The 20,971-nt window shown below is 46.7% G+C and overlaps 1 protein-coding gene across 2 annotated transcripts in view; it reads right to left on the minus strand.

Annotated features, from left to right (window-relative positions):
* The window catches only part of SPTBN1 (spectrin beta, non-erythrocytic 1), a 115,225-nt gene that overhangs the window by 29,306 nt on the left and 64,948 nt on the right, over positions 1 to 20,971 (minus strand). Inside the window, exons 3-17 of one of the 2 annotated variants that reach the window (XM_058802132.1) lie at positions 18,027 to 18,178; positions 13,566 to 13,739; positions 12,869 to 12,960; positions 12,413 to 12,493; positions 11,599 to 11,714; positions 10,638 to 10,750; positions 9,848 to 10,035; positions 8,448 to 8,565; positions 7,026 to 7,184; positions 6,119 to 6,421; positions 5,193 to 5,346; positions 3,582 to 4,452; positions 3,309 to 3,443; positions 1,966 to 2,722; positions 1,546 to 1,748 (exon numbers count right to left, since the gene is read on the minus strand). In XM_058802132.1, the coding sequence (XP_058658115.1) occupies positions 1,546 to 1,748; positions 1,966 to 2,722; positions 3,309 to 3,443; positions 3,582 to 4,452; positions 5,193 to 5,346; positions 6,119 to 6,421; positions 7,026 to 7,184; positions 8,448 to 8,565; positions 9,848 to 10,035; positions 10,638 to 10,750; positions 11,599 to 11,714; positions 12,413 to 12,493; positions 12,869 to 12,960; positions 13,566 to 13,739; positions 18,027 to 18,178 (3,616 nt within the window). Of the gene's footprint in view, positions 1 to 1,545; positions 1,749 to 1,965; positions 2,723 to 3,308; positions 3,444 to 3,581; positions 4,456 to 5,192; positions 5,347 to 6,118; positions 6,422 to 7,025; positions 7,185 to 8,447; positions 8,566 to 9,847; positions 10,036 to 10,637; positions 10,751 to 11,598; positions 11,715 to 12,412; positions 12,494 to 12,868; positions 12,961 to 13,565; positions 13,740 to 18,026; positions 18,179 to 20,971 lie in introns of both variants that reach the window. The other variant, XM_058802131.1, reaches the window with a different exon arrangement.

The following is a 20,971-nucleotide window of genomic DNA, read 5'->3' on the forward strand; positions in this document are numbered from 1 at the left end:
ACCCCTCCCAGTGCAGGCAGCCCCAGGGCTTTGTTCTGGAGGCTTATCAGCCCCAGGCCCGGGGAGCAGCCACACGGATTTCCTGGACAGCAGCTCCGGATGGGTTTTGCAGCGCTCGGCATAAATAGCTCTGGGATTGAGGAAATGCTCAGCTCCAGCAGGAGCTCCAGCACACGTCCCCCAGGCAGGACAGCAGGGACAACGGGGCACAGAGGAGCAGCTGCACTGGGGTGACAGCCACCAGAGCCTCTGCAGAGCACACAGGACATGGGTGAAGCTGTGTCCCACTCCAGCTGGCCATTTGCTATGACATCCTTGGATGCTTTCCTTTCATTCCAAACGCTGCAGAAAGAGGACACCTGACCAGAAGGCTGGGATCAAGCTCTCCTGCTTTCCTAAGTGGATGGGAAAATTTAGAGTAGAGGGCCCTTAGAGAGGGTAAATAAGGAAAATCACTGTCCTAGTTGTCCCCTTGATTGTTTCATATAATCTCCTCTTCCTGGCCTTTGCAGATCCTCTCAGGGATCTAGAGCTAGCTGGTGTGAGAGAGAAAATGATAACATGGGGTACCCTGGGGGTTCAGCTGTCAGAGGCCCTCAGCAAGCTCTGGGAACAGGAAGAGCTGCCTTTTCTGAAGCCAGGATGCATGGCTAAAGTGGGTGCACACACAGTGGGACATCTCTGCCCAAACAGGAAAGGTACAATGTCTTCTGAACTACTTCAGTTCAGTTTCTCTTTGGAGATGAAGACACCAGAAGAACCTGAGCTTACCAGCTGTGGGAGAATGGAAGTCTGATGGGAGGGTCATCAGTGACATTTCACAGCCCACTGCTGTGTTCTGACACTCACAGTGCCTTGAAAGGCTCCACTGCTATCCAAACCAAAAGCAGAAAGAACAACAGCCATCAAAACTGAGCATTTGGGTTTCAAAGAAAAAGAAACTTTTAATGTTCTACAGCATCCGTGCCACAGCCAGAGAGAGAAAGCAAAGGACTTGTTCTGGGATGAAAGACACACTTGTACCAGCGCCTCCTAATCTGATCTCAGAGGGGCCAGACAAGCTGGAAGAGGTGATCAAAGTCGAGTGGGTGGGGTGCATGTAATGCCAATTACACCCTTGAAGAGCCACATTCCTTCTCCAGAGGAAGGACAGGAATAAGTTATTGTAATTACACCAGCTCGGGGGCAGCAGAGGGAACTGAGACTTGTGGAACCAGACACAGCCAACTGCTGCAGCTCCCACCAGAGCATCAAGTCTGCTCAAACTCCAAGAATTACAAGGCAACACTCAAACAACCAAATTCTGGGCAGGGAGCTCATTACCTACCAAGCCTCTAGAAAGTGGGAAAGGTATTGTTTAACTAAGACTAGCCTGGTGCATTCTTGAAACATGACAGTTCCTATTTTTCCACGAGACAAAGAAAACAGTCTGGGACAGACATTTTCTAAGCTGTTACTTTGCCTTTGAATCCTGCTAAAAGGGCATCTCTCAGAGAACAGAATTAAAGGAGGAACAGCTACATTGTAGCATCATTCTGCCCTTACCTGTCATCAATTGAGTCCACTTTCTCCTGGATTTTATCAGAGTTAATGTTCCCATCACTAACGAGCCTCCTGCCCGTCTCCACAACTGCATTGATCTTTTCTTCATTGGCATCCATGGTGGTCATGAAATCCTCCTGCTTTTTGATAGCAGCTTCTGCTCCTTCCAAGGTGGTTGGCATCTCCGTGTGCGCCAGAACATATTCCTGGGATTAAAGAAATCAGAGAGAAAATTGTTACACTCAGGCTATGCTGCTGCTCCAACAACAGACACCTCCCAACAACAGTTTGAAGTAAAATAAAGTTAGAAAAGGGCAAGTTGTCTGCTTGTGGCTCTCCTGCCAATAGACTTTGTCTGTTAATTGCTTGCAGCACACAGTGCCAACCTGCAGAAATGAAGTCAGGTATATCTTGACCACTTGCCTGGTTATTAAGGAAAGCTTCTGCTTGCTTGGTATCTCTGAGGAACAGCTGGTAGGCATGAGACTGGGAAAGGAGATTTTGCCTGTTCTCCCACATTTTGTGAAGCTCATTCCATCCGGTGTCCAAAGCCTGCAGGCGCTGGCGCAGGAACATGTACTGAGCGTCAGTTTGTCCTTGTGTCACCATCTCACCCATGTCCCTCATCTTCTGATAATCTTCCTCGTAGTTGTTGATTTCATTCTTGATATTCTCATGCTGAGTGAGCAGCTTCTCAGCCTCTGTCAGGGTGTTGGGCATGTCTTCGGAGGCAATTGCAGTCTGTGTTCTGGAGAGCCAGGACTGGAAGTCATCCAGATCTCTCAGGAACTGCTGCAGCTTGCTGGCCTCTCCCAGGGACTCTTCCCGGTTCTTCAGGGTGGTCTTCATTTCTTCCCACACGTCGTTGATCTCTGCAAGCCGTGAGAGGATGGCTTGTGCCTGGTCAGGATGCTCTGATTCCAGCTTCTCTGCCTCCTTCTGCAGGTCACTGAGCTTGGCTTCGATGGCCACCAGGTCCCGTTCCATGCCCGTCAGCTTCCTCTGCAAGGCCATCACTCCGGCCAGGTCGTTACCCAGGTCTTGTGTGGACTCAATCACTTTGGTCTTTTCCCTGATCCAGGATTTGGTTTCATTACATTCAAGATGGTAGTTCTGGATACTCAGAGCAGAGAGCAGAGCATCCTTCTTCCTATCTACCAGTTCTCTGAACTGGCTCCACCTGAAATGTGTGAGGAGAGGAGAGCAGAGAAATTGAGATTTGTGGGAAAAGGATGTGGCAGCATTGCTGAGTGAGCAGCTGCTCTCAGCAGCTTGGTAAACCCAGCTACTCAGGGTTTCCTCAGTCCTTCCCACACCATCAGTATTTCTAGCAAAGCAATCATTAACCCAGATATGGTGTGTATTAGAATATGACAAGTACCAGCACTCTGAGTATAATTTTTCCTCAAGAGAAAAATTGGCAGTTGCACCAACTTTTCACACTCCCTTGGTTCATTCTGAAGCTAAAAAATGCGGGAGTTTACACAAAACTATACTGATTTCTTTTTTATCATAGTAATTATTACAGTCAATTTCCAGCTCTCAAATCAAGGTGCTGACACACTCAGGGCCTGTTTAAGTCAAAAGCAAAACCCTACCTGATAATCAAGTATTTGAAAGGCACAACTCTTTCCTTTTGAAGCCTTAAAGATTCTTCAGGTAACAGCATCAGAATATCTTAAAAAAGCCTACTTAAGAAGATCAAATGACCCCACCATACTTGTTCCAGCTGGTGTGATGTTCCTGAGCACGAGGCTTTCACTTACCTTGTGTTGAGTTTATCTTGCTGTGCTTTGATCTTCTCCCCAGGGTGGCCACTGTGCATCAGCTGCCTGGCAATCTGGTTCACCACAGCCACACGGGATGCCTGGTTGTTCATTTCTGGCTCCAAGCTTTCAAATCTGGAGTGGGGGAAAACAAACAAACACAAGATCCCCCAGGCATTAGAGAATCTGAGCCGCAAGCAAGCTGAGAAAGGTAGCTGGGGTAAAACACTTCCACCCAGTATTTCCCAAACTTCCTGGTAAAGGCGTTCTTACCTGTGCTGGATCACTTCCAGGTCCTCCAGCTTCTCTGGGATCTGCATATTATTCAGCCACTTCTCCTTTTCGTCGATCCAAAGCTCACAAGCATCTGCCTCGCTGAACATCTTATAGAGAGCCAGGGTATCCTGCAGGGCCTGTTTACGCAGCCGGGTCAGCTCAGCAACCTCCTTGTACCTCTCCTCGATTCCGGACAACCTGCCTTGCACATCCGGAGACTCCGCATGCTCCTGCGGCAGGGCCTTGGCCTGCTCGTGAAGGGAGTCGATGGTGGGCCGGTAGCTGGCAATCTCCTCAGCCACATCTTTGTGCTTCTTGACCAAGGACTGAGTGGAATATTCATCATGGCCAACATCATTGCTGGAGACAATCTTGAGGATGTCCAACATCCACGCATCGATATCGTCAGCATCAGCCTGGAACTGGTGAAGGAGAGAGGCTTCCTCCAGCCGCTTCTTCCTAATGGCAGATAACTGCTCCAGGTTAGCCCACTGCTCCCGGATATCCTTAATTCTTTCTCTGATCTTCTCAGACCCAAAATGCTCTTCCGCGATCATGTCTTCACCTTCTTTTATCGCCTGCTGAAAGTGGCCGCTGCGGCCGCTCATCTCATCCTCAAACGCCTTGTGTTTACTCAAGAGTCGGACGACACTGGTTAGGTCCTTCCCGTAGTCATCAGATGACAGGATCTGCTCCTTCTCCCTGATCCAGCCCTCCTCTTCAGCCATTTCCCAGAAGAATTTCCAGAGGCGCCGGGACTCCTCGAGGCGCGCGCGGCGCTCGGCCGCCAGCTGGCAGAGCTCCTGGTAGCAGAACTCCATGTGAGCCACGCGGTCCCGGATCACCTGTGGGTCACAGGGCTTGTAACCTGCTGGGACAGAGAACGTGGGTTACCACCTGGGCTGGCTCACTGCCATCCCCACAGCTCAGGGGCAGCTCTGAATTCCTCTGAATTCACAGAGCTCTGAATTCCTGTGTGAATTCCTCTGAATTCACAGAGCTCTGAATTCCTACATGTGCCAGCTACAAGGTTTACATGAAAGAATCCATGGTTAGTCTAAGGAAAGTGAGTGGGAAGTGTTCAAGCTCCACCACACAGTAACACAGATCAGAAAATGCCATTCTTTCCAAAAGACAAAAAAAAAAAAACCAAAAGGAAAGATATTCACAACTGTTTCCAGTGAGACAAAATTCACTGAATTTAGATTTATACACAACTGCACAAAATGGACGCCATTTACTCTGTTAGCAGCGCTGGGTTCTAGGGAATTGCTTCCTTTTAGGATAAATCAGGACACCATCAGACTGGGTCCAACAATCTGTGAAAATGTTTGCATTAGGAACACAGCATGGGGAACTGTGGTGACCTCTACAAAGTCACAGCAGCTGCTGGTGAGGAGTGTGACATCCTATGCAAGGCACAATGCCACACTCAGTTCCTGAGCAGGCTCCTGGACAAATGAATCATTGAAAGGCTGAGTACGGAAGGAACAATGGAGCTGGATTCTCTCATTCTGGTGGGGAGTTCAGCTAACCTATCTTGCAGAACTAATGAGTCTCACAGATAACCTCATAGGTAATTAAAGGGGTATGTTGGGTGCTGGTTACCTTCTCCATCAGTGGCAAACTTCTGAGCAGAGGCATTGACCCCTCTCACTCTCTCAGCCTGAATAGCAATGTCAGCTTCCACCAGAGCGTGTTTCTGCAGCAGGTCCTCAACTCCCAACAAATGTTTGCCGTAGTCTTGGGACAGTAAAAGCACCTGAACAAAATGGGGAAGACAAGTAAAACAGGCTGAAGGCCATAAGCTGGTTGCTTCTTTGGGACTCCAGGCACTGTTGGTACATTAGGTCAGAGGAACTCCAAGCCCAGAAGGATAGAAATTTCAAATGTAGAGACATGGCTGATACAAATTTGAGCCAGCAGTTTTGAAATCACTGGCAACCAAGAACTTGACTGCTCTTTAATGAACTTGCAGTCTAGGATGCTGAGAGGCTGAGTTAGCTCAGCAGGACTCAGGCCAGGTGCTGTGAGCTCCTGCTGAGCTGTTTCTTTCCTCCAACAGCTTCCAAGTTCTGCTGGCTGATGGACAAGTCATGGTCCTTTCCCTTCCCAGATCCCAGGAGAACAGACAGGAAGAAATTCAAGCTTTTTAAAGCAGAGAGGTGAAGAGGTGACTTGCTCCCCATGTAAATCATGATGGAGAGAGATTATTTCATTCCCTTTTACCAAATCTGTCATCTTTACCCGAGCACTGTGACAAAACTTCTGGGCTCTATGACACAGACATGAAGCTGGAAAGTAGCTTTTTATAGGAGTGAATTTGTTATTTTTTCTTAACATGTTTTTTATCTTTATTGGTCAGAAATCATACGGAATTTGTTCACTGCTCTTGAAGTGCCGTGAACAAGTGCAGTGATGTGGATCTTGTGGGTCTGTCTACTAAACCAGAGGGGCAAAATGAATCTTGAGAGAAAGGGACACGTACACCTCTGAGCAATATTTGTTGGCATTCTCAAAGGACTTCCACCCACCTTCATCTCGTCCATCCAGTCCATAATGTACAGCATTTCCTGGAAAATCTTCTGCAGCCCGAGGTTCATCTCGAGGCGCTGTCTGCGTGCCCGGAGCAGCTCCAGGAGATACTCCCACAGGCGGATGACATTGTCCTTCCTTGCAGTGATGCGTTTGATGTCGTGGTAGTTTTCGGTCTCGAGCTCCTTCGCCACGGCCACCACGGCCTGCACGCGCTCCTCGTAGGCCGCGATGTCCGTCTCGATGGCCTCGTGCTTCTTCGTGGCAGCCTCCACTGCTGGGAGGTCAAAGCCAAAATTGTCCTGCAAAGACAGAGGCACTTCTTCAGGAATGGCTGCTGAGGACAAAAGTCTCACTGCTCAACCTCTGCTGTCAGTTCTGACTTGGCAGAACATGCTTGTTAGCAAATCCGATGCCTCAAAATGCTCCCAAGAGTCTTCCTTAAATAAAATAAAAGATGCCTCTGATAATAAAGAACCACTGATAAAATCAGAGATATTATTCACTGCCTTTGGGGGAAGAATCACATGGCCATCAGGATTAGTCTGGGCTGATCTAATATTACATCTCTAATATTAAACAATAAAATTAACTCCTGGGCTAATTTCACTGAACTCACCAAAATATTCAGATAAAGAAAATATTGACTGTGGGTAATTATTTCCTCATCAAATTCTCCTGACCACAGGCTGGTCAGTTCAAAGAAGGGAATCCCAAATGTATAAAAGAGAGGATGTACAGTACATACTCATATAGAGTAACTAAATACAATAAATAAATACACACATACATTAATGTAGTAAAATATGAGGCACAGGGAAGAAAATGTTCTCCTTGCAAGAACTGCATCCTGTAATTACTCATGGGAACCATTTTAGTCACCCAGACAATTTCTGAGAGCAGCACCTGAGAAACGAGACGTTGATTTTCACTCAGCCAAGTTTCTCTCATAGCTGCCTTGCGATCGAATCTCCGTGCAAGTTGTTCCAGTTTCTCTTGTCTGATGAGCTCATTTCGCAGTGCCAGTTCTCTTTCATGTTCAGCTTTTTCCAGTCTTTCCCAGGCCTGAAGATGTGGAGGAAAAACACATGGCTTCTAAACAACACATTCTTACAAGATTATGATAAATCCCATCTCCTTTGCATGAAATCAGGGCTGAAGTCACCACAGGCAACTTTCACCAAACTGGTTCAATTATTTATAAGCCCATAAATCCAGTTTGCACTGGCTGGCCCTACACCTTGTTTGCTAATATAAACACATGACTTAAAATCTGTTCTCAATTAATCAGTCATTTTCTGAGCAAGTTGTTTATCCCAGATTCATTTTCTCTTGTCCTTTCTTACCCCTCTTCCCAGTAAAGCCTAAGGAAACCACCTGGCTTGAATATGTAAGAAAGTGTTTATTTAAAAAAATAAAATCTCCTGAGTGCTACTCCTAAACATGCAGATTCTATCTTCCTCCTTTAGGAAATGGGAATTAGAGATTCATGGCCTCTCACCTCCAAAATCAACATACAACTGTTGTTCTTTATCACACTTTGGAAAAGAAAACAACTGCAGAATTTGGCTGCTTCTGGTGCTTACAAGTCCTTTATTCCCCCCAAACCAGAAGTTATCATATGCATGATGATAACATTACAAAAATCAGCAGTCTTAGAAGCATGTTGAAAGTCAGCTAATCACCTCTCAGATCTTACAGACAACAAAAAAAACCCCTCAATTAAACACAAACTAAATCTAAATCCAAACAGATGTGAAACTGCTTGAAACATGACTATTTTGGGCATTCCTCCTGCAACCAGGAGAGCTGAGCAGTTTGCTGCTCCCTGGGATGAGGCCACAGACACCCACAACAGCTGGTCTGGGACTGCCAAGCATGATCAAACACAAAGGAGAAAGCTGCCAGGCTGGAGCTGTTTGCTATCCTTGAGTGCTGTGCCCAGCCCTGCCCTGGCAGCTGCAGCAGCAGAGAACAGGCTGCAGGACCCCAGAGGGATCCACAATGCCCAGGCAGGGCACTGGGAGGTGAAGGGGAGGGCACAGCACCTACTGCTGCTGCCTTCTGTCACTTCTGTCCCACAGCCAGGACCACGAGGGGCAGGGCAGAACTGGCAGCCCCCGGAGCAGAAGCTCCTACAGATGCTGAGGACACCCCAGGCCTGGCTCAGGGTACTAAGTCTGGCCTATAGGAAAAGGTCACCCCACCTCACCCATCCCTTACAGTCCCCACATCAAGGCTGGAGATAAAAATGTTTTGAGAAGAACAAATGTTGTTGAGAGAAAACAGCAATACCCTGAGTCACAGGGGAGGAGCTGCTCAGTTTACCTTGTTAATGTCAGAGATGAGTTTGCCTTCCCTTGGCATGTACACTTTCTGATTGTTGGCTCTCATTTTGCTTTGGATGGTAAAAAGCAGCACTTCCAGGTTGCCTTTTTCTGTAAATCTAAAGAAAATTTTGCAAGAGAATTGAGTTACAATCAAACTTTTATTACTAAGGTATGCATTGCCAAGGTATAATCATAGAATCATGGACTGACAGAATGGTTTGGGTTGGAAAAGACCTTAAAGTCCATCCAGTTACACCCCCTGTCAGGGCAGGGACACCTTCCACTATCCCAACCCTGACCCACCCAGTCTGGAACACTTCCAGGGATGGGGCAGCCACAGCTTCTCTGGGTAACCTGTGCCAGGGCCTCACCACCCTTACAGGGAAGCACTTCTCTAAAATATTGAATATAATCAGCTACAAAAAACTATAATAAAGCACTTGTTTAAAATGTTGACACAGTGAATGTTACATTCACATAAACACCTCCATCTTGTGTGGAAGCTGGGAGCAATGGAAATAGCCCACACTTCTCCTGGAGCCATTTGGGGCAGACAGCAAAAGCAACTTTACAGAATTCAGCTGTCTGAGTGTTTGGATTTAAACCCCTGGGGGACAGGAAAAGACTTTTTTTTCATTCTAGTACGTGCACTGTCCTCGTTCACTCCATCAGCACAAGAAATGGAAGTTTTATTTAAAGCCTCTGCAGTCAGTAAACTCTTCCCACTGTTTCCCCTGTGCTGTATGCCTGGGAAATAAACAAACTCCATGGGCATTAGGGAATAGTCTGCAATTTTAGAAGAAGTCTGGATCCTGTGTAATGTTTCAGGTTGTGATTATTATTCACTAGAACTCAAATTAGACACAAATAATAAACAGATTTGATATCACAATCCTAAAAGAGGCTTTCCAGAAATAAGTTGCCCCGTTTTGCTTGTATCAGTTTGAGCAAGTAGGGCTGTTTGACAAAGCCAGACACGTTTCCTCTTCATGTTGGATAAGCAGTAGGGATCTTTTAATAGCAGCATTTTGGTATTATCCAGTGCTATTAAAAGCACGAGTGGCGACATTACTGTACTACCACAGTATGCTATTACCACTCATATGATAAGACAGGCATCCCAGGGCAGGGACAGCTTCCAGGACTCCCAGATCCTGTGGGAGACACGCTTTTCTCTCTGCTGTTGTTGTTATCTGCACACTGAACAGCACGAAGCAAACGTGCCCCAAGTAACGTCGACAAGCACCAACCAGGAATATGAGAGCTGGGCTTGCTCAGGAAAATAAATTCTTAAGCCACAACTAAAATTACTTGGATATGTTTGGTTTTTAAAGAAATCAATGAGTGACTAAGCCAACAAGACCAGTGACTGTTGTGTTAAGCTGGGATTAAACTCACTTGGGTGGTTTCTCCACTGTGCGGTAAGTGTTGAACGCCTGCAGCTGCTGCTGCACCCCAACCAGGGAGTTGGCAAATTTGCGATTGTTGAGGATGATAATGGTTTGCTCAATCCACTCCAGCAGGTCAGAAGCCAGGGACTCGTATTTTTCTATCATTTTCTCTGTTTCAATGGCATTGTCAAGCACCTGCAGCAGCAGCACAACACACATGAGTCACAAGGGCAGTGCTCTTCAGTCATTTAAATCCAACAAGCCACATAAAAGAAACTGCTGGGAGACTTGAGTTGTGAATCAGAGTACTCACTGCCGGGATCCCTGAGAAATGAGAGCTTGGCATTTTGCAGCACTAAATTCCCCAAATCCCACAGCAATAGGGGGGCAGAGCTGAGGCTCAACAAGGATTCATGTTCAGTCTGCCAGCTGTAAGGACCGGGGCAGTGTTGCCAAAGGACAGAGAATGACTGCACATGTTTTAAATTAGGGACTTTTCCAGAGGAGACAGAGGGCCCAGAGGGTGAGGAGCAGTTAATGAGAAAGGAAAAGTAGCAATGATGCAAAATGAACAAGCAAAAATAAAACACCAGCCAAGTGTTTTCTAATGTGAGGCAGCTGGAAATTAACTACTCCTCGTAGTCACATGGGAATATTTAACATTCAAAACATGTTCAAAAGCAAAAAAATCAAAACTACCAGAGAGTGGACTCTTTAAAAATTAACATCCAAGAGGAAAAAGAAAATCAGAAATATTTTGCCTGCTTTGTAACAATTTCTAATTTAAACTGACAGACCTTTCCAATACGTTTTCCTTCGACAGCCAAAGCTTTCATCTTGGAGAAGTAGTGGTAATATGTCACCACATAGGTGATGATTGACTTTTCATCAGGGTGATCAACACTGATATCTGCAAACCAAACAAGAATTATCTCAGCATGCTGAGGCTGCAGGGTTACACCAACAGAGCTCAGAGTGCACCAAGGATAAATTTGGGAGGCAGAGATGGGTTCAGTGGCAGTTCAGCCCCTAAGGTTGGTTTCCTAATAAAAAAAGGAATTGAGCAGCTTTGCACTGGTTCTGGCAGTAGTGTGGACTGGGGCTAAAGCTTGGGGCCTTTGGGTTTTACAGTCAAGTTCCAGACTTTGCCACAGCTTGTGCACAGCCAAATAACTCCTGAGAGGTGTGTGTGAGTTGACAGTACTCTTAATTACAGCAACTTCAGTGCTGTGTCAGCATTTGGAGACAGGAATTCAAACTTGTGTCTCTCCAGGTGAATCTGAGAGATACAGGTGGAAAACAAAATATTTCTCAGCAATTCTGAGGCACTGGAACATAAGCAAGAAGAAACTTGCCCAAACACATCACTCCTGCCCTGTGACACAAAAGGCTCTTGCCCCAGCACTGGGAGCACACACACTCCCACAGAAGCATAGGCTGAGGCTTCCCTGCTCCTCTGCTTCTCTTCTTTCTCAGAAGGAAGCCTCTGACTGGAATGACTTTATGGACACATGGCCAGGCCAACAAGCTTGTCAGATGGCAGTAAATAAACACAGGATTAAGGGCTCTTGTGCTACTGCTGCTCAGTTTGCTGCTGGAGAAATCTCACATTCTCTCCCTCCCTCTCTGCCTGTATCACCAGGTGAGTCAGCAGCATCCAGCTGCTCCTGGACACAAAAAGCTGTCACAGAGATGTGCTCTGACATGGAGGGGTGGGAGAAAAGAGCCCTTAAGTGCTGAAACTGCTGGAATTCTTACCCTCAGGGTCCAGGAGCTTGGTAAGACCAAGGTGCTGCTCTGCAAGGTTAAAAGCATTCTGCAGATTGTAGTGTGCATTTGATTTCTTCAGCTTGTCAAAATCAATCAGATCAGGCCTAGACAGGATGGAAAATTCTTTAGATTTCCCAAAGCACAGTGCAGCCACCCTCAAATGAACTAAAATCTCCAACCCTTAGAAAACCCAGCCCAGGTTTCACATGCCCTGTGCATTTCCCAGCAGGGTTACAGGAATGAATCAATGCCCAGCACATGGCACAGCAGGACCTGGCCATGGGAGAAAGAGGGGGGGCTTGACAGCAGGGAAGGTGACCCTGGAGAAGAGAAGAACAAAGCTGTGGTCATGAGTCTCTCCTCATGCCCATGGAAGCATGCAATCCATCTGGATTAACTCCACCTGAGCAGCATCCCCAGCCATGGCAGCCTGGCACCACATCTGTCCACCCTTGGGCAGGGATTTCCTTTCCCTCCAGCTGCTCTGGGTGTGCTTCCCCACTCCTGCCCCCCAGTTCCAGACCTGGGCATGGGTTACTCACTGAGGTACAAGAGCCAAACCAAACCCAAATAATCACAGGTGTAATTTATACCCTTGAAACCAAACACAGCCTGTTTTGACTTGTGGTGTGAGAAGCTGCTGCCCAGCCAAGCTCACAATGACCACAAGAGCTGTAAAGCTCAAATCAAGGCAAGTTGCTCTAAAACTCTCAGCAACTCCTCAACTTCCTGCTCTTCACAGATTTTTAAAATCAAACTCCCAGGTAGCTCCAAATCAGGGCAGACATTGAGCCACACATACCTGTGCTTATGGATCAGTGCATTGAATGCCATCCCATCCCTCCAGCTTGTTGTAAAGTTGTGGATGTTGACATTGGGGTACCTGCAGAACAAAAACAAGGAGAGTGCAATCAGCACAGCACAGCACCCCCAGTGCAGCTCTGCACACTCTGGCACCAAAAGCCAGAGCAGGGAGACATTAAGTTTGTCTTGAAATTGTCATTATTTGTTCAGAATAGGGAGAAAAAGAGTCAGAATATCACTATATATATTAATTGATTATCGGATTGGTGTGTTTGTCATCCAGAATTAACATCATAAATTCAGACTTTTCTGACTTGTAAACATCAACTCATGTCTTGAATTCTGTCTCTCTAAACCCACTTAACAAGATATATGTTTGCCCATTTAAAATTATTTCAACAAAAACTCAAAATGCTGTAAGAGCTTTAGAGATAATGACTTATTCCACACTCACCCAGCTGTTTTCATCTGGCACCACAAAAGCAGAGCATCTTTAGCAGATTTCTTCTCTTTGTTGTCCTCAGTTTCAACGCTGATATCTTGGATCTATAAGTAACATAGAAGGTTTCAATATTTCTCTGAGAAAACACATTGCCTTTTTGGAAAAGGTGAAAGGAATGCTGGGAAACACCAAAAATAATGCTATTAAATGTTTATTACTGGGCGATTTATTATGAGTTATATATTTATTGTATGGATATATTATTCTTTCTGCAAAAGGACTTTCCAACCTGAGGGCAAAGACCAATCTGGAACTTGCTGGAAAACAAGAAACCTCAAGCCTTAGCTGAGACTCTAAAATAATTCCTGTGGGTACACTTAATCCATGTCAGTGCCAAGGTTATAGATAACAAGCATGGAGATGGACAGAAGCTCAGAGCAGCATTTCCTCCTGGATTTAGTGTGGAGACTGGAGCTTCACATTTATTAGTGATTTTAAAAGAAAGCCATAAGAATTTCACCACAGGAAACTCCCACTACAGGTCAGCAGCACCACAGACACTGATTTATCCTGACAGATTCCCAAGCACTTCTCCTTCCCATCAGATGGGAGCACCTGGGAGCCCTCTGCTCCTAAAATTCACAGTGAAGCATGTGACAAACAGGCATGGAAAGCTCATCCATGTATCTGTGTGTGCACACAACTGTACCTGGAATCTCAGGATAATGGTCCAAATGAGGCCAAGTGTCAGCCTGTGATTCCCATCCACAATATCATGAGATCCCATGTTCTCCAGGTGCACTCGCTGCTCCTTCAGGAACTGCAGGGCTTTGTCCACGTTCTCCAGGCAATGGATGCGCATCCTTCCTTTGGTTGGTTTAGGCTGGAAGGCAAAAGGAAGAATAAAAACATTTATTATTGTAGATGGGAGGGGAAAATCAAAGCTTGTAAACTCCTCAGTCCTGGCTGGGGCATCACCACTCCCAGGCAGCAGTGCAGGAATTGTTCCTCAAATTCCAGGGACAAACCCACTCCTTGCATCTTCCAGCCCATTTTCACCAGGATAATGGAAGCAGGTGCCAAACCCACGGTGGAAAAACCAATATCCTGGACCTGAGCTGGACACATGGCCCCAGTTTCATTTGCCTTTCAAAGGATTTTTCCTGCTTATTTCCCTCATGTTTCCTCTCCAGGATATTCACTCACAAGCTCAGATTTGAGCTGTGAGCTAGTCAGTAAATCTCCTCCAGAAGGAAGTGGCATTGGTTTTCTTTGGTCAGAAAATCGGATAAAGAGTAAGAAAGTAACAGAGATTGATTAGAAGTTTTTCTCCATAGGAAAAAAATACTAATTAAAAAGTCAGCTACACCAACATAACACAGTCATATGAAGGCCCAGTACAACTGCAAAAATGCAATGAATGTGTTATCAGCATGCAGAATTCTGCTGTAAACTGAATAGAATTAAGGGAACTTTGTTGTGCGGATGAGGATTACAGCTGAATAGCCTATTCAGTGTGCACTGGGATGTCACCAAAGCTACTCAGCCAAACAACTAATTGCCATAATTTCCTTGTTTTCTGCAGTGAATGTAATTAAGTGGCCATGGAAATAGCTCAGGCAATATCCTTGCCCCAGCCTGCATTCAAGGTGAAGAGTTTCAGCCAGTGCTGAAGGAGACAGCCTGTGCCACAGGGGATGGAGGAGAGGGAAGCCATGCAGGAAGATGCCCTTTGGGACACACAAACCCTGAGGCCACTGGCTTCAGCCTCAGTCAGCCTGGGTCTGTTCTCCTCCCAAGGCTGGGGAATGATGAAGGATTAACCCACAGCTCACAGCAAGAAGGAGAATTTCCAGGAGACTCCTGCTTTGGAGTATAAAAGGCCCTCCAAAGAGGCCCAAATTGCAGCCTGTGCACACCCCATCCATCCCAAATGCTGCCAGTGCAAAGAGGCACAGGGGAGCAGAAGAGGCAGGAGAGAGCTGCACAGTTGGTTGAAGCCTCCCAGAGATTCCTCAGCCAGCAGGGACAATCTGGGATGAGCCTTTAGCTGGCACCATCAATCATTAGGGGTGTAGAAAGCTGGACCTAAGGCTTGGCTGAACCTTGCAAAACAAAACCCAGGGAGGAGGCAGTTCTGGGGCAGGAGGGAAGGCGGAGGCCCAGCTGCACCCCCAGCTCCAGCCCACGGCTCCTCTCAGCCCATGGCCACACCTGGAGCCCTGGAGCAGCTTCCCAGGCCTGCTCACCTGCACAGGGATGTTCCCAAGGCTCAGCAATGACTGTCACTGGGGCCACTTCTCAGCAGCAGTGGCAGACCCCAGCCTGTCCCCTCTGCCTTAACACAGCCCTTCCCACTGCCGGAAGCAGCACCTGCACCACCCCTATTGCCTCAAACTCAGCAGGAAAGGATTCAGAAAGCTCATCTCATTTTGTGCTCTCAGCAGCTCCAGTGTCATGGTTACAGAGCCAAAAGCATTCACCAGAGATGTTTTATGTAGAGGAAGAGGTGTCTGAGTCTGGTTTGTGCAAGGTGTGGCTGTGCTTGCCACACTCCTGCATAGCCCCAGGATGAGGCACAGTGAGACATACCTTGCACATTTATTGGGCTGACACAGATCCAGACACTGAGTGGAGGGAAAGCAAGTACCAAACCCAGAGTCTTCACATACAGGTTACAGGAAAACTGGTTCTACATGAAAACGCTTCCTCTTTTCCAAGTGAAAATATGACAGAATTCACCACAGAGAATGTGCTTAAGTGGTTTGACCTTTGAGCATCCAGGAACTGCAAGGAATTTACTAATCCTTAATTTGGTTAGGGAAGAAACGGAGCTAAATGCTTAATCTTAGGACAAAGACAATTCCCAGCTTTATTTTTCTGTTTGGGAAAAGCTGGTTAACAGTGTGTGCAAACCAAATTACAACTGTCCTTTCATGCTGGCTGGATTCTTTCCCACTGTGCTCAGTGAGAGCATTGCATGCTATCAGTTTCCTTCCAAACACTGCTGTGCAGAGGACATTATGCTGTAAGGCCTGGACTAAAGACCAGGATTAGGAATCAAACTGGGCAAGGTCAGGAAGATGGAGGTGTTGCTGTTATTGGTTGTTCTCATTCTGAGTTTCTCCAATACACCTCCAAGGACTGTGGGTTTTCATCAACAAAAATCACAGTAAGTTTTGGAAAATGCAGGGTTTGTGCAATCAAAGTGAGAGGGCAAAGAGCAGCCCTGCTTCCCTGACTGGCATCCAAAATCCTGGACTCTGCTCCACAGGCTCCAGAATCTGAATCCCAGTTTCAAAAGAGAGGAAACAACTTCTGTTTGTTCCACTGCACCACTAAATACACCATTTTTATGGGATACTCATCTATGCTAGTTTCTGCTTTCTTACCATTTGATGTTTCTTGTCTTGATTTTAAGTCTTCTGCATAAGATCTGCCTTCATATTTCTCTGGGGTGCCATGGAGATGTCAGAACCTACCTAATACTGACTAAAATAAATTCCAAAACCTGAAGAACATCAGCATGGCAGTCCTCCTGGAATATTTTTAGTGTGTGTAAGATTCTCCTGGAGTACTTTTGGTGTGTGTAATTGTCTCAAGGTTTAGTGCATTGCATTTACTCTTGTTTGCAGAAGAAGGTGTGGTGGAATGCACTGTTCAAACAGAGCCTACTGTCCTCTAGCCTCAGATAAGGAAGCTACAAAAAGAATGTGTGGTGGTGCAGACAGCTGCCAGTGCCAGACACAATGATGCAAGTGCAGCTCCAGGAGGCTCCTGTCCTCTCCCCACCCCACAGCTGCCCCAGCCCTGTTTGCATTTTCCAAAACCTGGAGTGAAATATGGAAATGAACAGTGCAACCACAGTCATGGGACTGCTCTGAGCTGCCTATTTGCTGCTGAAAGTCAAATCTGGACAGGCAGACAGGCAGACTTAACCAGAGCTGACACAGTTGGTGTCTCAGCCCTCAAACAAAGGGGCATGTTGGTCTCAGCTATCCCTGTGTGAGGAATACCTGCCACCTGCAGTGAGCACATCAAACCCAACACTGGCTGAGGCTGAGGTGAGTGGTCTGGCAGAGTCAGAGAGGGGCTCAGAGCAAACTGAAGCTGATGGAACACCAGGATTTGCTACCCCATCCACAGAGGCACTTGTGTGCACATCCCAGCTCCCTCACCCTCCCAGATGCACTCAGGCAGCTCCTCTCCTGCCTCCCCACACTACACACACTACACTGGGCCATATGTTCCACTCATTAACCAGAGTCTTAAGTCACAGAGCTCCACTAATAGGAGAGCTTGATGACAAGTGATTACCCAGCCCCCTGCAGCCCTGGGTCTTAGCTAAAGACTGGTATTTCTTTGAAAAGATTGCTCCAAATTAGGCAGTTAAGAGCATCGCCATCATTTAAGGAACTGAAGGAGAAGTTGATACCCAGCCATTTCCTGGCACCCAATTCTCCCCTTGTGCAGCAGCATTTTCCACTACAAGGACTTTTTACTCACCACTCCTTGTGCTGGTACCAAGGGGGTGCTCAGCATACCCAAAGAAAGAATTTGACCCATTTATTTATATTGATTTTAGATATTCTCCTTACCAAAGAAAGCCCAAACCTTATCTCTCTGAGTAAAATCAAGCACACTCAGGGACATTCCTCAGCAGTGGGTGGAATGAACACACCTCCAGCTGCTGTCCTGCACAGCCCTGGCGTGCTCTAGGACGGGAGCAGGGATGTGCCAGGCCTGCACACCTGCATCACTGCAGGCTTTGTTAGCACAGAAATGGGCCACTGCCCACAGGGCCCAGGTGTCCCAGCACATCTAACTCACCACCACCAAGGGATCCAAGGGGCTCAGGAACATTTTGTACTCTGTGCCTGTCAGATTTGGGAGCAGGGAACATGCTGCTGGAAGCACTCAGCTTGTTACCAGCAAGGAACCTTTGAAGAAGACTTCCTTTGATTCCCACTGAAGCCACTAGGAAGGCATTTTAGTGGTGTCTGGATCCAGCTGAAGCAATAGAGCTCTTTTTTTTTCTTTAATGTATAAAAAGATTTTCAGTGCTGAACCCTCAGCACCCAGATTTCCTATACTGCAGTTGAGACAAGGATTCACAAAACCCCACCCAAACCCAACCCAACCCCCCCAATGGATACAGATAAGCACTTACAAGTCTCTCTCCTGAAAGCACCTCCAGGAGCTTGATGAGCATCCTCCCATCTCGCAGGTCGGTGTACAGGTCTGTAATCCGGCAGGACACACGGGCCAAGTGGGAATTCACCCACTTGGTGAAGGTCTTCTTCTGAACTGCCTCACGTTCATCTGTGGGGAAAGCAACAGAATGTCACTCAAAATAAATCACAGCTCATGTTTCTGTGTGAAAATGGGATGTTCAATCCTTTAAGATTAAATCAAAGGTATGGCTTGTCTTTTGGGAGAATCATTGATGAAATTAGGGCTTTTCATTGAAAACCCACCATTCTTCACCTGCTGAGTTCACCGGCTCTGGAACACACACAAATCTGTAACAGATCCCCCAAAATACCACCAGTCCTTTTGGATTAAGACAAATATGATAGAGAGCAGAGACCAAAGCTTCCCACTGACTTTTTTCCCTTCTCATGGCAATATTTATTTGCAGATTCAACATTTGTAACTGTATTTACACAATGTCAGCACAAATTTTTCCATAACTGCATGCCTGAGGTAGACAAGCATTTATATCAAGCCATAGAAAAATAGATTCTTTCCACCTTCCCTTCCCAGAGTCTTTCACAACAGTTTATAGAGGAAAACATTGGCTGTGAGAGCTCTCTCACTGCACAGGCTCACTGCAGTCCACATTAATTCACAAACTCCTACCCAGCTCCTACCTGCCAAGCCCAGAGCTCTCAGACAGAAAACATTATACATCCCTGTGGTTACATTCTCTTGCCAAGGGCTTTGGATGAAGCCTTGTTAGCCAAAAGTCATTTCAGTGAGCTGGGAAATACTACAGACCAAATTTGTCAAAACACAGGTGCTCTGACTCGGCCTCTGGAAGCCACAGATGAATGGAAGCTCTGCTTTCCCAGGCAGACAGGATTCCTCTGTAAAGATGTTGGCATGTACAGAAACAGGACATGAAGACAGATTAATCCTAAACTGCAGTGGCCCCAGCTCTGAAAGCTCCAAGAATGTTGCTTAAAACATGGAGAACATTCCAGATGTGGCTGCCCAGGGGTTTGGTGGATGCTGTCCTCCCAAAGGAAGGATGAGCTCCTTTCCTGTCATGGTCCCAGCATGTTCATAACCACTCACTGCCTCCAGGACCGTGGGAACAGCAGCAAAAATCTGATCATGGTGATGGGGGATGACAAAGATGCTGAGAGTGAAGGGGACAGAAAGCTGGGGACCAAGTGAAATAAGAAAGGTCAGTAAGAAGAGAAATCTGATAACAGAATGGTGGTGAGTGGGAGAGAGAGCAGACCTGCACAGGGTGGTGGTTTGCACAACTGCACAAACCCCACCCTAAGATTTCAGTTCCTCCCACTTATTTCTGAAATCTACTGCCCTGAAACTGCCCCATTTTTAACAGCTTTTACCTACCTGTTAAGGTGTGAAATTACAAATGTGGCTTGGAAAAATGTCAAAACTGGGGTTAGTGACAAAACAATGTGCTTTGGGTGAACTGACAGTTTGCATTTTTGTGTTTGCCCTTACTCTGTATGGAGCAGAGGATCCCTGTGATGGAGGAAGAGAACAGGAGATCAGCAGGAACTGCAGCCAGTGTCTTTAGCTTTAAATATACTTTTTATGAACTATTTATAGCAAGTGCCTGGGAATGCTGTATCTGCATGTCTACTTGTCTAGTAATCCATGCCTTTACTTGAAGTATTTTTTTGAAATGAGTCACAGAAGAGAAACCTTGCAATAGTTGGTGCTTTTTAAAGAAAATTCCATCAGAAATTGTCTCCTCTCACCAGCTCATACAAGCCCCAGAACAGCTCAGCAAGTTTGTTTATTTAATCACTGTAGTCTCTACACAGAAACACAACATTCAGTGGTCCCTGTGCTTACATTCATTCCAAAGAGAAATGCCAATGTACAGGACCAAGAAAATAGAGTTGGATGTACAAATATCATATAAAACAAAAAGAGCTATCAAATACCATCTTAAAGCCAACCATTAAAAAATATTTGGTCAAAAATTATGGTTGCCAATAATTCTCCCAATTTGGGATCACAGTGAAAGAAAAGAATGGGAAAAGAACATCCATGTGGCTTTAGTAAGAGGAGATGAAGAGTCGGGGCCTAATTTTGAACAGATGAAAGACACGCTGTGGGAAATGCAGTGACACATCAAGTCATGTTGTGAAACTTTTGGAGCCATGGTATCAACTGACACCAGCTTGAGATCTTCTGGTGCTGAAAGCAAGTCAAGGAAGCCAGCAGAGCAAGCAGCCCTTCCAGGCCAGGGGAGACAGGTCCCTCCTGGGCACAGTGTCCATGTGGCTCTGAGGCTGCCTTCCCACCCCAGCACTCCCAGTGGCCCCAAAGGAGGACAAAGTGCATTTTTCAGACAGTGAGGACTCGGGGGAAAAACCCTGAAAAAGTTTGACTGACTTCTCCTCTTGAGTGTTGCCTCAGCATCCTGAAGCACAGTGAGCCATCAGGGAGGGAGAGGATGGGAGTCCAGCCTGGCTAGAGGCGCTGATGGCGGTGTCTTTAGGAGTGTTTTCTTTACTCTAGAGTTCAAAGCCAGTTGCTGCCTCTCCCCTTCTGCCTTCCCGTTTCCTCAGCCGTGTTCTGGGCGGCCCCGCTTTCCTGTTTACAGCGGGCGGCTGCGGGGCCCGCTCGGTTTCTCCGGCTCCCGCCCCCGCCCCAGCTCCTGCCCGAGCTCCTCTCACCTGATCCCCACCCATCCTCTGTGGAGCCTCCTCCCTGCCGCCTCCACCGCCGCAAAATAGTGTGAGAGTCTGCTCAGCGCTAACTCCTCGTGCTGAGCCTACAGTCAGCTTCAGTGCTGGAGCCATTCATGGCTTTTCACTTTCTTTCCGTCTCTGCTCTGATTTACAGCAAGCAGGGACATCCCTGATTGTCTGGGTGCAGCCCCACGGGAAAACGCTGAGGCAC

This window comes from Ammospiza caudacuta, chromosome 3, assembly GCF_027887145.1.
Source record: "Ammospiza caudacuta isolate bAmmCau1 chromosome 3, bAmmCau1.pri, whole genome shotgun sequence".
NCBI classification, from domain to species: domain Eukaryota; kingdom Metazoa; phylum Chordata; class Aves; order Passeriformes; family Passerellidae; genus Ammospiza; species Ammospiza caudacuta.